General features: G+C 37.4%; 1 protein-coding gene across 1 annotated transcript in view; it reads right to left on the bottom strand.

Moving 5' to 3' along the window:
* The window catches only part of EYS (EGF-like photoreceptor maintenance factor), a 1472906-nt gene that overhangs the window by 908062 nt on the left and 552186 nt on the right, over window positions 1–12658 (bottom strand). The window contains 1 exon segment of the mRNA XM_087856898.1: window positions 727–925. Coding sequence (XP_087713024.1) covers window positions 727–925 — 199 coding nt within the window.

Genomic DNA, 12658 nt, shown 5'->3' with positions numbered 1-12658 from the left:
ACCTTTCAATAATTTAGGCTATTTAGAAGAAACACAGTTGTTCACAGATTTTAACTTAATATCAGGCTCTTAAAAATCAGACTGAAATAGAAGAGGTAAACTATTTTTTTAAATATGTGGTTTCAATTAATATTTTACAAACTGAACAGGTATTGGCTACATGCTCAAATGACCAACCAATTATATATTATATAATCATAAAGAACAAAGGTAATGAAAATTCATCTCCTAAGAATTTTTAGAAGATACCTTAAATAGTAGTTGGTTCGAAAATATAGTAATACAGATTATTTTTATAAATCTTAGCAAATGAAAATTTTCTCAGTTGTTAAGTTCTTAAAATCATAAGTACAGCAGGAAGACTAATGAGTCTCTATAAGAAGTGTATTATAAATATGAACTATCTATGTGTCATTCATGTGGCGTAATATTTAAGAAAAAAGAATAAGAATCCAATTTTGGGAAGGATAGGTGATACGATACAATTATAAAATGAGAGATGATTAAATTTGTAAGTCCAACATTGGGTTTATATGAATATATGGTATTTGGAAAAACATATAAATAATGCTTTCTTAGAAATGTTGACTTAAAATTTGTGATTTCATTTTTTTAAGATGAAAACTCACTTAAAAACTTAGTATCTATGTTTCAGAGTGCATCACTACTAGGATGTTTATATGCTTTCTGAAATATATATTTGGTTAATTGTGGGTAAATACTGACCTGCAGTAAAACATGTGTCCAGGTCCATCAACAGAAATCCCTCCATTAAGACAGGGGACCGAATTCCATTCAGGCTCAGCACGACTGTCAATATTTACTTCATAATATGCACCAGTGTATCCACTTGGGCAAATGCAAGTAAAGCCACAGACTGATTTCTGACAGAAGTCTTCATTAATGCAAGGAACTGATGTGCAGTTATAAATAAGAAACAGAGATCACTATTGGCGAGTTAAGATGGAGGAGGAGTAGGGGTCTCCTTTTTCAGCCGGTCCCCTGAGTGGAGCTGGATAGGTACCAGACCATCCTGAACACCCACGGAATCAGCCTGAGATGCAGGAAGATACATCTGGATCTCTACAAATGAACATTTCCAGCGCTGAGTATTGAGGTACGAAGCAGGGAGCCGTGAAACTGCGCACAGATACCGGAAGATAAACGGAAGGGGGAGGGAGCCTCTGTGTTCGCTCGCCGGAAGCAGCAGCCACCTGCACGGGGGAGTGGGCGGACTCGCGGAAGGCACCCGCAAGAGAGCGGACTGAGACCCTGAGCCGGGGATCGCACCCAACCCATCTAAGGGCCGGAGCTCTGGAACGCGCAGGGGAGGCTGGTGGCTGGCGGTGTTAGAAACACAAAGGACAGGGGCGCCTGGGTGGCACAGCGGTTAGGCGTCTGCCTTCAGCTCAGGGCGTGATCCTGGCGTTATGGGATCGAGCCCCACATCAGGCTCCTCCTCTATGAGCCTGCTTCTTTCTCTCCCACTCCCCCTGCTTGTGTTCCCTCTCTTGCTGGCTGTCTCTATCTCTGTCAGATAAATAAATAAAATCTTAAAAAAAAAAAAAAAGAAAAGAAAAAGAAACACAAAGGACAGAGATGCGCCGGCCCTGGAAGTGAGAGCTGGGACACCGGCTGTGGAGTGCACATCCCGGGTTGCTGCAGGGTTAAGCAGCACCAACAGAAACAGAGTTAAAGTGGCCAGAAGACCCCAGTGGAGAGCAGTCTGCGATCCCTCTGTTCTGAGACAGAGGCTGGGATTCGGCTACTGTTGCTCTGACTCTCAGAAGAGGCACAGCAAACCACCAGGGAAAGCCGCCAGAGAACAAAAGCCTGGAAATATCAGCTCACAGGGTGCCCATCCCCATCCCCCCTCGCAGGGGACAGGAAGACTCTACCCAAACAGGGTTGCCTGAGTATCGGCGCGGCAGGCCCCTCCCCCAGAAGGCAGGCTGAAAAATCAAGAAGCCCACATCCCTAAGGTCCCTATAAAACAAGTGCACACTGCCTGGGTCCCGGTCAATAATTTGGGCTCTGAGCAACCCTGCAACCTCTCCTCATCGGAATGACTAGTAGGAGAAATCCCCCCCCCCCCCCCCCCGCAAAGAAAGGACAATGAGTCTGTGGCCTCTGACACAGAACTGGTAGATATGGATATAACCAAATTATCAGAAATGGAGTTCAGAGTAACATTGGTCAAGGTGATGTGTAGACTTGAAAAAAATATTAATGAAAATATTAACAAGAATATAGAATCCCTAAGGGCGGAAATTAGAGTGAATCTGGCAGAAATTAAAAATACTGTGAATCAAATGCAGTCAAAGCTACATGCTCTGACGGCCATGGTGAATGAGGCAGAACGAATTGGCGAATTGGAAGATGCGTTAGTAGAAGAGAAAGCTAAGACAGAAACTTGGATCAAAAAAAATCCAATCTCAAGAATGTAGGTTACGGGAGATTACTGACTCAATGAAACATTCTAATGTCAAAATCATCGGCATCCCCGAGGGGGTGGAGAAAAACAGAGGTGTAGAAGAGATATTTGAACAAATTGTAGCTGAAAACTTCCCTAATCTAGCAAAGGAAACAAGCATTCCTGTCCAAGAGGCAGAGAGGACCCCTCCAAAGCTCAACCAGGACAAACCTATGCCATGTCACATCATAGTGCAATTCACAAATATTAGATCCAAGGATACAGTATTGAAAGCGGCCAGGGCAAAGAAATTTCTCACGTACGAAGGCAAAGGTATCAGAATTACGTCAGACCTGTCTACACAGACCTGGAATGAGAGAAAGGGTTGGGAGGGCATTTTTAAAGCTCTTTCAGAGAAAAACATGCAGCCAAGGATCCTTTATCCAGCAAGGCTGTCATTCAGAATTGATGGAGAGATAAAGACTTTCCAGAATTGCTAGTCACTCACCAATTTCGTGACCACGAAACCAACCCTACAGGAGATATTAAGGGGGGTTCTATAAAAGTAAAAAGGCCCCAAACGTGATACAGAACAGAAAGTCACAATCTATAGAAACAAAGACTTTACAGGCAACATGGCATCATTAAAATCATCTCTCTCAATAATCAGTCGCAATGTAAATGGCCTAAATGCTCCCATAAAACCCCACAGGGTTGCAGATTGGATAAAAAGACATGACCCATCCATTTGCTGTCTACAAGACACTCATTTTGAACCTAAAGATACATTCAGACTGAAAGTAAAGGGATGGAATACCATCTTTCACGCCAATGGACCTCAAAAGAAAGCTGGGGTAGCAATTCTCATATCAGACAGATTGGGTTTTAACCTAAAGACTATAGTTAGAGACACAGAAGGGCACTATATTATTCTTAAAGGATGTATCCAACAAGTGGATATGACAATTATAAATATCTATGCCCCCAACAGGGGAGCAGCAAGATACACAAGCCAACTCTTAACCAGAATAAAGAGACATATATATAATATTACGTTAATAGTAGGGGACCTCAACACTCCACTATCAGCAATAGATAGATCACCTAAGCAGAAAATCAACAAAGAAACAAGAGCTTTGAATACCATACTAGACCAGATGGACCTCATAGATATATATAGAACACTACACCCCTGAACAATGCCCATGGAATATTCTCAAGAATAGACCATGCTCTGGGTCACAAAACAGGTCTCAACCGATACCAAAAGACTGAAATTATTCCCTGCATATTCTCAGACCACAATGCTTTGAAATTGCAACTCAACCACAAGGAAAAATTTGGAAGAAACTCAAACACTTGGAGACTAAGAACCATCCTGCTCAGGAATGATTTGATAAACCAGGAAATCAAAAATCAATTTAAACAATTTATGGAGACCAACGACAATGAAAACACAACGGTCCAAAACCTATGGAACACTGCAAAGGCAGTCCTAAGGGGAAAATACGTAGCCATCCAAGCCTCACTCAAAAGAACAGAAAAATCTACAATGCAGTTTTTATATTCTCACCTCAAGAAGCTGGAACAGCAACAGAAGAACAGGCCTAATCCATGCACAAGAAAGCAGCTGATCAAGATTAGAGCAAAGATCAATTAATTAGAAACCAGGAGCACAGTAGAGCAGATCAACAGAACTAGAAGCTGGTTCTTTGAAAGAATAAATAAAATAGACCACTAGCAAGACTTATCCAAAAGAATAGAGAAAGGACCCAAATTAATAAAATTATGAATGAAAAAGGAGAGGTCACAACCAACACCAATGAAATAGGAAGGATTATTAGAAACTTTTATCAACAGCTTTATGCCAATAAATTAAGCAATCTGGAAGAGATGGAGGCCTTCCTGGAAACCTATAAACTACCAAGACTGAAACATGAGGAAACTGATTTTTTAAACAGACCAATTAATTATGAAGAGATTGAAACAGTGATTAAAAACCTTCCAAAAAACAAAATGCCAGGGCCTGATGGATTCCCTGGGGAATTCTAACAAACATTCAAAGAAGAAATAATACCTATTCTCCTAAAGCTATTTCAAAAAATAGAAACAGAAGGAAAGCTACCACACTCATTCTATGAGGCCAATATTACCTTGATCCCCAAACCAGACAAAGACCCCAACAAAAAGGAGAATTACAGACCGATTTCCCTAATGAATATGGACGCCAAAATTCTCAACAAGATCCTTGTTAATAGGATCCAACAGTACATTAAAAGGATTATCCATCATGACCAAGTGGGATTCATCCCTGGGATGCAAGAGTGGTTCAACACTCGCAAATCTATCAGTGTGATAGACTATATCAACAAGGAAAAAGCCAAAAATCATATGATTCTCTCAATAGATGCAGAAAAAGAATTTGACAAAATACAGCATCCTTTCCTGATTAAAACCCTTCAGAGTATAGGGATAGAGGGTACATTCCTCAAGTTCATAAAAACCATCTATGAAAAGCCTACAGCAAATATCATTCTCAATGGGGCAAAGCTGGAAGCCTTTCCCTTAAGATCAGGAACACGACAAGGATACTCTGTCAAATGTCCCACTGTTAATTTTTCAGAAAAAAAAAAAAAAAACAACTTAAACTTTAGTAAAACATGTACCATGGCAGTGAACACCTACCCCCCCTAAACACCCTAGTAATGGTGCTAACTGAAATCCTATGTATATAATATCAGGAATTCCCTGACCCTGAGTATACATTCCAGTTTGCCTGGAACAGCCCCAGATTAATTCTGTTGTTCTAGGGTAATATTAGTAGTGTTTTTACTATCTCTTGAAGGAATCCTGAGTTTGAACACATACTTAGAACAGACAATTCACAATTGACTTATATCCCTCTTAAAAACCAGGCATCTTTAATATCTGATTTAATCTCCCTTTTTATTCTACTCATAATCTTTTTTTCACCAAAATTATTTTAATATGCATATTCCCTTTTCAGATTTATTGAGGTATGACTGACAAAAGAAAACCTCTGCACTACATTTAAACTATACAGAATGGTGATTTGATACACATGTACATTGTGAAAAGATCTCCACCACTGAGTTAATTCATACACCTATCACCTGACATATTTACCTTTTTTCTTATTAGAGTGGAGGGAGTAAGACCACTTCAGTTCTACTCTCTTAGCAAATTATAGTTATAGAATACAGTGTTATTAATATAGTCACCATGTTATGTATTACATTCCCAGAATTTCTACATCTAATAACTAAAAGTTTGTATGATTTCCCAGCCTTTCTCTATTTCTCCCATGCCCTGACCCCTGACAATCAACCATTCTATTCTCTGTCTCTACAAGTTCAACAATTTTTTTTTAAAGATTCCACATAAAAGTGATACCATTCAATACAGTATTTGTTTTTAGCCTGGCTTATTTGCCTTAGTATACTGCACTCCAAGTTTATCAATGTTGTCACAAACGGCAGGATTTCCTTCCTTTTTAAGGCTGAACAATATTCCCTTGTGTATACAGATGCCACATTTTCTTTATCCAACCGTCGACTGATGAACACAGGTTGTTTCCATACCTTGGCTATTGTGAATAATGCTGCAGTAAACATGGAACTACAGATATCTCTTGAAGGTAATGGTTTAATTTCCTTTGACAATTTAATCAGAATTGTGATTACTAGGTCGTTTGGTAGTTTTATTTTTAATTTCTTGAGGAATCTCCATAGTGTTTTCCATACTGATTAGCAGTTTATATTGCCATCATCACTGTACACTTGGTTCCCTTTTTTCCACATCCTTGCCAACATCTGTTATCTCTTGTGTTTTTGCTAATTGACATCCTAACAGGTGTAGGACAATATCTCACTGTGGCTTTGATTTACATTTCCCTGATGATTAGTCATGTTCAGTGCGTTTCCATATATCTGTTGGCCATTTGTATAGCTTCACTGGAGAAATGTCTATTCAAGCCTCCTGTCCAGTTTTTAAATTGGGTTATTTGGGGTTTTTGTTTGTTTGTTTTGCTATTAAGTTGCATGAGTTCCTTATATATTTTGGATATTAATCCCTTATTAGATATATAGTTTGTGAATCTTTTCTCCCATTCCATAGGTAGCCTTTCATTTTGTTAATGGTTTCCTTACTATGCAGAAGCTTTTAAAGTTTTATGTAGACCTTTTTGTTAATTTCTTGCTTTCTTTGCATTTGCTTTTGGTGTCAAACTCCAAAAATGATCACTAAGATCAAATACCAAGGAGCTTACCAGCTATGTCTTCTTCTAGGAGCTTTAAGGTTTCAGATCTTATATTCAAGTCTTTAATCCATTTTGAGTTGGTTTTGTGATGATGTAAGGAAGGAGTCCAGAGTCATTATTTTGCATGTGGCTATCAGTTTTCCCAACACCATTTTTTAATTTTTTTATTTTTTAAAAAAATTTTATTATGTTAGTCACCATACAGTCCAACACCATTTATTGAAGAGCCTGTCCTTTCCTCATGTCCATTGTTGGTTCCTTTGTCATAAATTAATTGACCCTATTTGCACAGATTTATTTCTGGGCTCTTTATTATGTTCCACTGATCTATGTTTCTGTTTTATGCCAAATCACACTGTTTTGATTACTACAGCTTTGAATATAGTTTAAAACGAGGAAGTGTAATGCCTCCAGCTCCGTTCTCCGTTCTCAAGATTGCTTTGGCTGTTTGGAGTCCTTTGTGGTTCCATATAAGTATTAGGATTTTTTTTCTATTTCTGTGAAAAATGCCTTTGGAATTTTGATAAGGTGTGGTATTAAATTTGTAAATCCCTTTGTGAAGTATGGACATTTTAATAATATTAATTCTTCCAATCCAAGAATAGGAAGTATCTTTTCTTTTGTTTCTTTCATTTTTTTGGTCACTTCTTTAATCGTCTTGCATCAATGTTTTATAGTGTTAAGTGTTCAGATCTTTCTATTCCTCCTTGATTAAATTGATTCCCAAGTATTTTATTCTTTTTGGTGTTATTACAAATTGGATTGTTTTCTTAATTTCTCTAATAGTTCATTATTGGTGTATAGAAATGCAACTGATTTTTGTACTTTGTCTATTTTATAGCATAGCATGTCCCTGCTAACATCCTAACTTTGAATACATATAAAAGCTCTAGATTTATACACTCTTAAAATTTGGGATGCTAGACATGGGATCCAAACCCATCACTTCTCAGGGAGAAGCTGGAAGTTAGGGATTTCTTTCTAACTGTATAGCACTGTGCAGGAGTGGGATTTATGGTGAGAGGGTGTCTCAGCCTTTCTGACCCATTTCAATATGAGTATTTTCTCAGTTGCCTAATGTGTAGTAGTTTCTGGATTTCTCTCAAGTGGAACTGCTGTGTGCATTGTTCTATACATTCAGTGTACCCATGGCAGGAAGGAAATTCAGGTGCCTCATATGTCACCATCTTGGTCCAGAGTTTTATTGTGTATCCGATCAGAATTTTTTATTCAGCCACTTTTCCCCATACATTTGTCCAAATCTGTGTCTAGTATTTCTGCATCCTATAGTCCCAGAAATACAGGGGATTTGTGGAGTCAGAGGAACCTAGATAATATCTGTGTATTACTTTTAAAGCATTTGAATATTTTTCTGCTTTTATACTACTTTTACCCACTTACTAAATAAATGGTATTTTATTTATTGTTGGTGCATTTATGTGTAAAATGGCAATAATTTCATCCAATTCACACAGGTTCCCATGAGAATTAAATAAAATAATGAATAAAAAGTAATTAGCCCTGTTCCTGGGACATAACAGCTGTTCAGTAAATGTTATCTTCTTTCCCTTTATACTCTGAAGGCCAAGGGCCTTGCCAGCCTCTATCGCACTCATTCAGCTAGAACAGAAAATGAGTTTTTAGTATATTTAATATTTACCATATCATGCCATATGCTTCTTAAGTTTATATTTTAGATATTACATATGTGTTTATATTCTGGAAAACACAAAGCATGATGCTTTAAACAAGGCATGACATCATTTTTCAAGGTAATGTTAACTCTGAAAAGATTTGCACCTATAATTCTGATAAATAATTTATGGAATTTTATGACATCCTTAGTAAACCATTTTTATACACTCTTAATATGTTGTCTACACAGAATTTCTTAATGAATATACAGAAATATGAATCATTTGCACTCTAGAATCTAAGTTACTACATCTTCAAAGATAATAACATATACAAACATGAGATTTTTTTTACATTTTACTCTGAAAAGTGATATTTTTTAGAACTATCATTGGTTGACATTTATGCTTATAAACATTTAGTGACTTTTAAGAAATGTTAACATAACAATAAAAAGTCACACTGAAAAGGCTAATGTGAAGCCATTGTATTCATATCATTTATCACATGAAAAATTAAGGATTTGTCAAAATCACCGGAGAGTTTAATTAGTATCCTTTTCAATAAGAAATGGATTGTGTCCTTGATTGTAAAACTCAAGTCATGCTTTAGAACCCAGATGGTGATCTTTTACACTCACCCCAGTGATACAGTTAAATGTATGTTTTTATAAATGAATGCCATTTGGATATTTGTTCCACCTTTGCTGAAAATGTAAACTCCTTAAAGATAACCAAGGGCACTGAGAAGACTTTGTGCAGGTACTGCAGTTATTTTCCTGGAATTTAAATGCAGAATTCCATAGGGAATGACATGGAAACAAAATGTTTCCCTCTTAGGCCTACGGCTGGGCATATATAGAATGATTTATTAGAAAGCATTACATAAACTAATTGAATTATATCTCCCACGGGAAGAAAGGGATTGTTTTTAGACTGCCAAAAGTTCTGTCTCTAGGGTTTACAAGAATCTTTTACTAAATTAATTAGCAGGCTTAATGGAAAATACAAAGCAATTTCTTTTTAGGAAAAAATCAAATATTCATTTAAAATTCTCGATCTTAAGTTTTGCACTTAAGGCTGATACCTTTCCCTCTGTTCATCATCATTTGTATTACTTTGCTGTACCCCATTTAAATATAATAAAGTGCTTTCCAAGAAGAATTTACTAATTGAACTTCAGAAAATGAGAAAATAACAGGCTGGGTGTTGAGAGAAACAGAAGGAAGCCAGGAGTGATGTTGTAAACCAGGGCAATCTAGACAATTAACCTATACCCCAATGCCACATTCATTCAACTTGCATTCAAAATGCCATGCCAGGAAACATACAGAAGTGGGAGAGTAACAAAGCAGAGATATATTGATTGTGGACTGCCTAGCCAGAGTAAACTGCCAGATTGGCTAGTCAATGTGCCAATTATCTCTTTGGTAGTTGTGTTCTATCTGAGTTGTGTAGCTTAGATCCAGAAGTTGTTCTGTGATCTCTGAGCTTCCCAGAAGAATAGAAGGTTATTATTTGAGATCCTTTTTATCATAGCATTTCTGTCACAGAATCATGTGTTTTCTTTTTTATACTGCTGTTTTTAAAGTAGTGGGGTACTTACTTCAAAGAAGATCTTGGAGAAGCAGAATATGTTAAACAGATAATCATAAAATTGTTCTATCCGAAGAGTGGAAATAGAACATGGTACCAATTACAGCCTCACCTTACCCAATGCAAAGACTTATTAAACTTCACAGAATTTCTCGAATTTTGTGTAGCTGTGAATAAAAACTACTAATGTGGTATATTGTTCCTAAAACTAAAACTGCCTGTGAATAACCTGGCCACCTAGTTAAATTGCAGATTTAAACTCAAAAGGTTTGGTGTGAGGCCTGAGTTTCTCCATTTCTAACAAACCCCCAGGTGATTCTGATGCTGATAGTCCATGGACCAAACACTGAGTAGCAAAAATCTAGTCCAACAATGTTATTTTACTTTCAAAAATGGAAACAAGCCCAATGGTGTTACTGACTTTACCAGTATCTTATAGAAAGATGATGCCAGAATAAAACCACATAGACACAAAACGCCCTGAACTCCAACTCATTGTACCACCAAGTCTTGATTTCTCTCTCAAAGGAGTCTCTCACTCTCTCTTTTTTTTTAAGTTTTATTTATTTATTTGACAGAGAGAGAGAGACAGCCAGTGAGAGAGGGAACACAAGCAGGGGGAGTGGGAGAGGAAGAAGCAGGCTCCCAGTGGAGCAGGGAGCCCGATGCGGGGCTCGATCCCAGGACCCCAGGATCTCGCCCTGAGCCAAAGGCAGATGCTCAATGACTGAGCCACCCAGGTACCCCTCAAAAGAGTCTCTGGCTGTGGAATATGACAATATATAGTGTAAAGTCTAAATATCTCTAAAATTTACTTCCAGTATAATTTTCATTTGCTGTTTTCTTTCTTTCTTATATGGTTGAATGTGGAACTAAAGTAGTTAATAGGAAGAAGATTTTATTTGATTCCCAATTTAATCTGACTTATGATGTTTTGGTATCAAAAAATGCACTGTTTAACTTGCTATTTCAACAAATCAAACAAGATTATGAAATACCCAAATTGGGATTTCTATAGTAAATATTATTTTTTCTCTATTGAAAATGTGTCTGACAATACTTTCAGGAAAGAAAGCCATTGAAATACAAGAAAACAAAAGCACTGTCTTAGAAATAGCCTGAAATGCACAAATGAATCAAATACAGGAAGGAAAAGTGCATCAGGGCTGAAATTAGATACTATGCCAAATTCATGAAATGAATGTCAAAATTCTTTAAAGGTAATTTAGGATACCAAACATATTGAAAAAGCTAACACTTAATGCGCACCATTTCCTTAGGTAAACAAAGGAATACTGCATATGGAACCTAAAGTGTATATTAAAAATCTCAGTAGTATATTGTGCTCCAGCTTGGAAAAATGAGGGACCAAGCATGGACAAGTAATCCAAATGACTGAGAGCACTTTGAATAAATATTATTAAGGAATCTGTAGCATCTTAAGGGACATGGGGTTGGTGCTAGTGGCCAAGATGGGCTGGGAAAGGAAATGCAATCACTTTCCTCCACCAGTTTGTTCTTCTGATTCAGGTTTGGGCTCACTCTTGCATGAGCGGTCATAGAAATCTGCCTTTAACTTGGAAATTCAAGACTAATGAAACAGAACAAATAATACCAGATAGAGAAAATATGTAGGAAAGATAGGAAAAGATTCCAATAAACATACAAATATGGTGGGAAAGGAATAGGCTGTGAGACCAAAAAGAAATACGCCCTCCCCCCACACACAAACACACACACACAGAGAAACATGAGAGGTGCGGTGGGGGGCGTTAAAAGTAGTAATAAGTATTTCCTGCAATGAAATTGAGTGATATTACATCAAAATTCTTCATTTAATATAGATAATTTTTGAGAGCAATACACTTAAAATAAATCTCGAGAGGGTACTGATTAATAAATATGGTACCTCCATAAAATGAGGTATTAATAAAGTAGAACTATGTATGTTAATGTAGAATGATCTGCAGTGATAAAATGAGAAAGTAAGGTACCTTGTGTGTGTGTGACAAATATTCCCATTTATGAGACCTACTTTATTTTAAAGACTTTATTTATTTGTCAGAGAGAGAGAGCACGAGCAGGGGGATCGGCAGGCAGAGCAGGAAGAGGGAGAAGCAGGCTCCCCTCTGAGCAAGGAGCCCAACACAGGACTCGATCCTGGGACCCTGGGATCATGACCTGAGCCGAAGGCAGACGCCCGACTGACTGAGCCACCTAGGCATCCAAGATATAATTTATTTTAAAGATGCTTTTAATTGAAGGACATAGATATTCTCTGCAAGACTTATGGTAAGCAGGTGACCATTTGGTGGGAAATTCAAACTCAAACTTTACCTTAAAAAGTACTGTGATAGATCAATCATCTAATTGCAGATAAAAAGGAAATAAGAAAAAAATGCTAGAATAATTTTTTGAATAAGTCCCTTTTAAACTTGTCACAAATCACAGAACCTTTAGAAAAGATCCTAGGAAATAAATATAAACTTGGGTGCCTGGGTGGCTCAGGCAGTTAAGTGTCTGCCTTCAGCTCAGGTCATCATGCCAGGGTCCTGGGATTGATCCGCCATTGGGCTCCCTGCTCTGCGGGGAGTCTGCTTCTCCCTCTCCCTCTCCCTTTATAGTCTCCCTCTGTCTCTCTCTCAAATAAATAAAATCTTAAAAAAATAAATCTTTTAATGTCAGAATTCACTACATACTAATTAAACATTAACAACAAAAAGTCAATGTACATAA

This window comes from Ursus americanus, chromosome 29 (genome assembly GCF_024610735.1).
Source record: "Ursus americanus isolate L20-20 chromosome 29, mUrsAme1.1.p, whole genome shotgun sequence".
In the NCBI taxonomy this organism is placed as follows: Eukaryota; Metazoa; Chordata; class Mammalia; order Carnivora; family Ursidae; genus Ursus; species Ursus americanus.
This window is presented reverse-complemented; position numbering and strand designations above follow the sequence as displayed.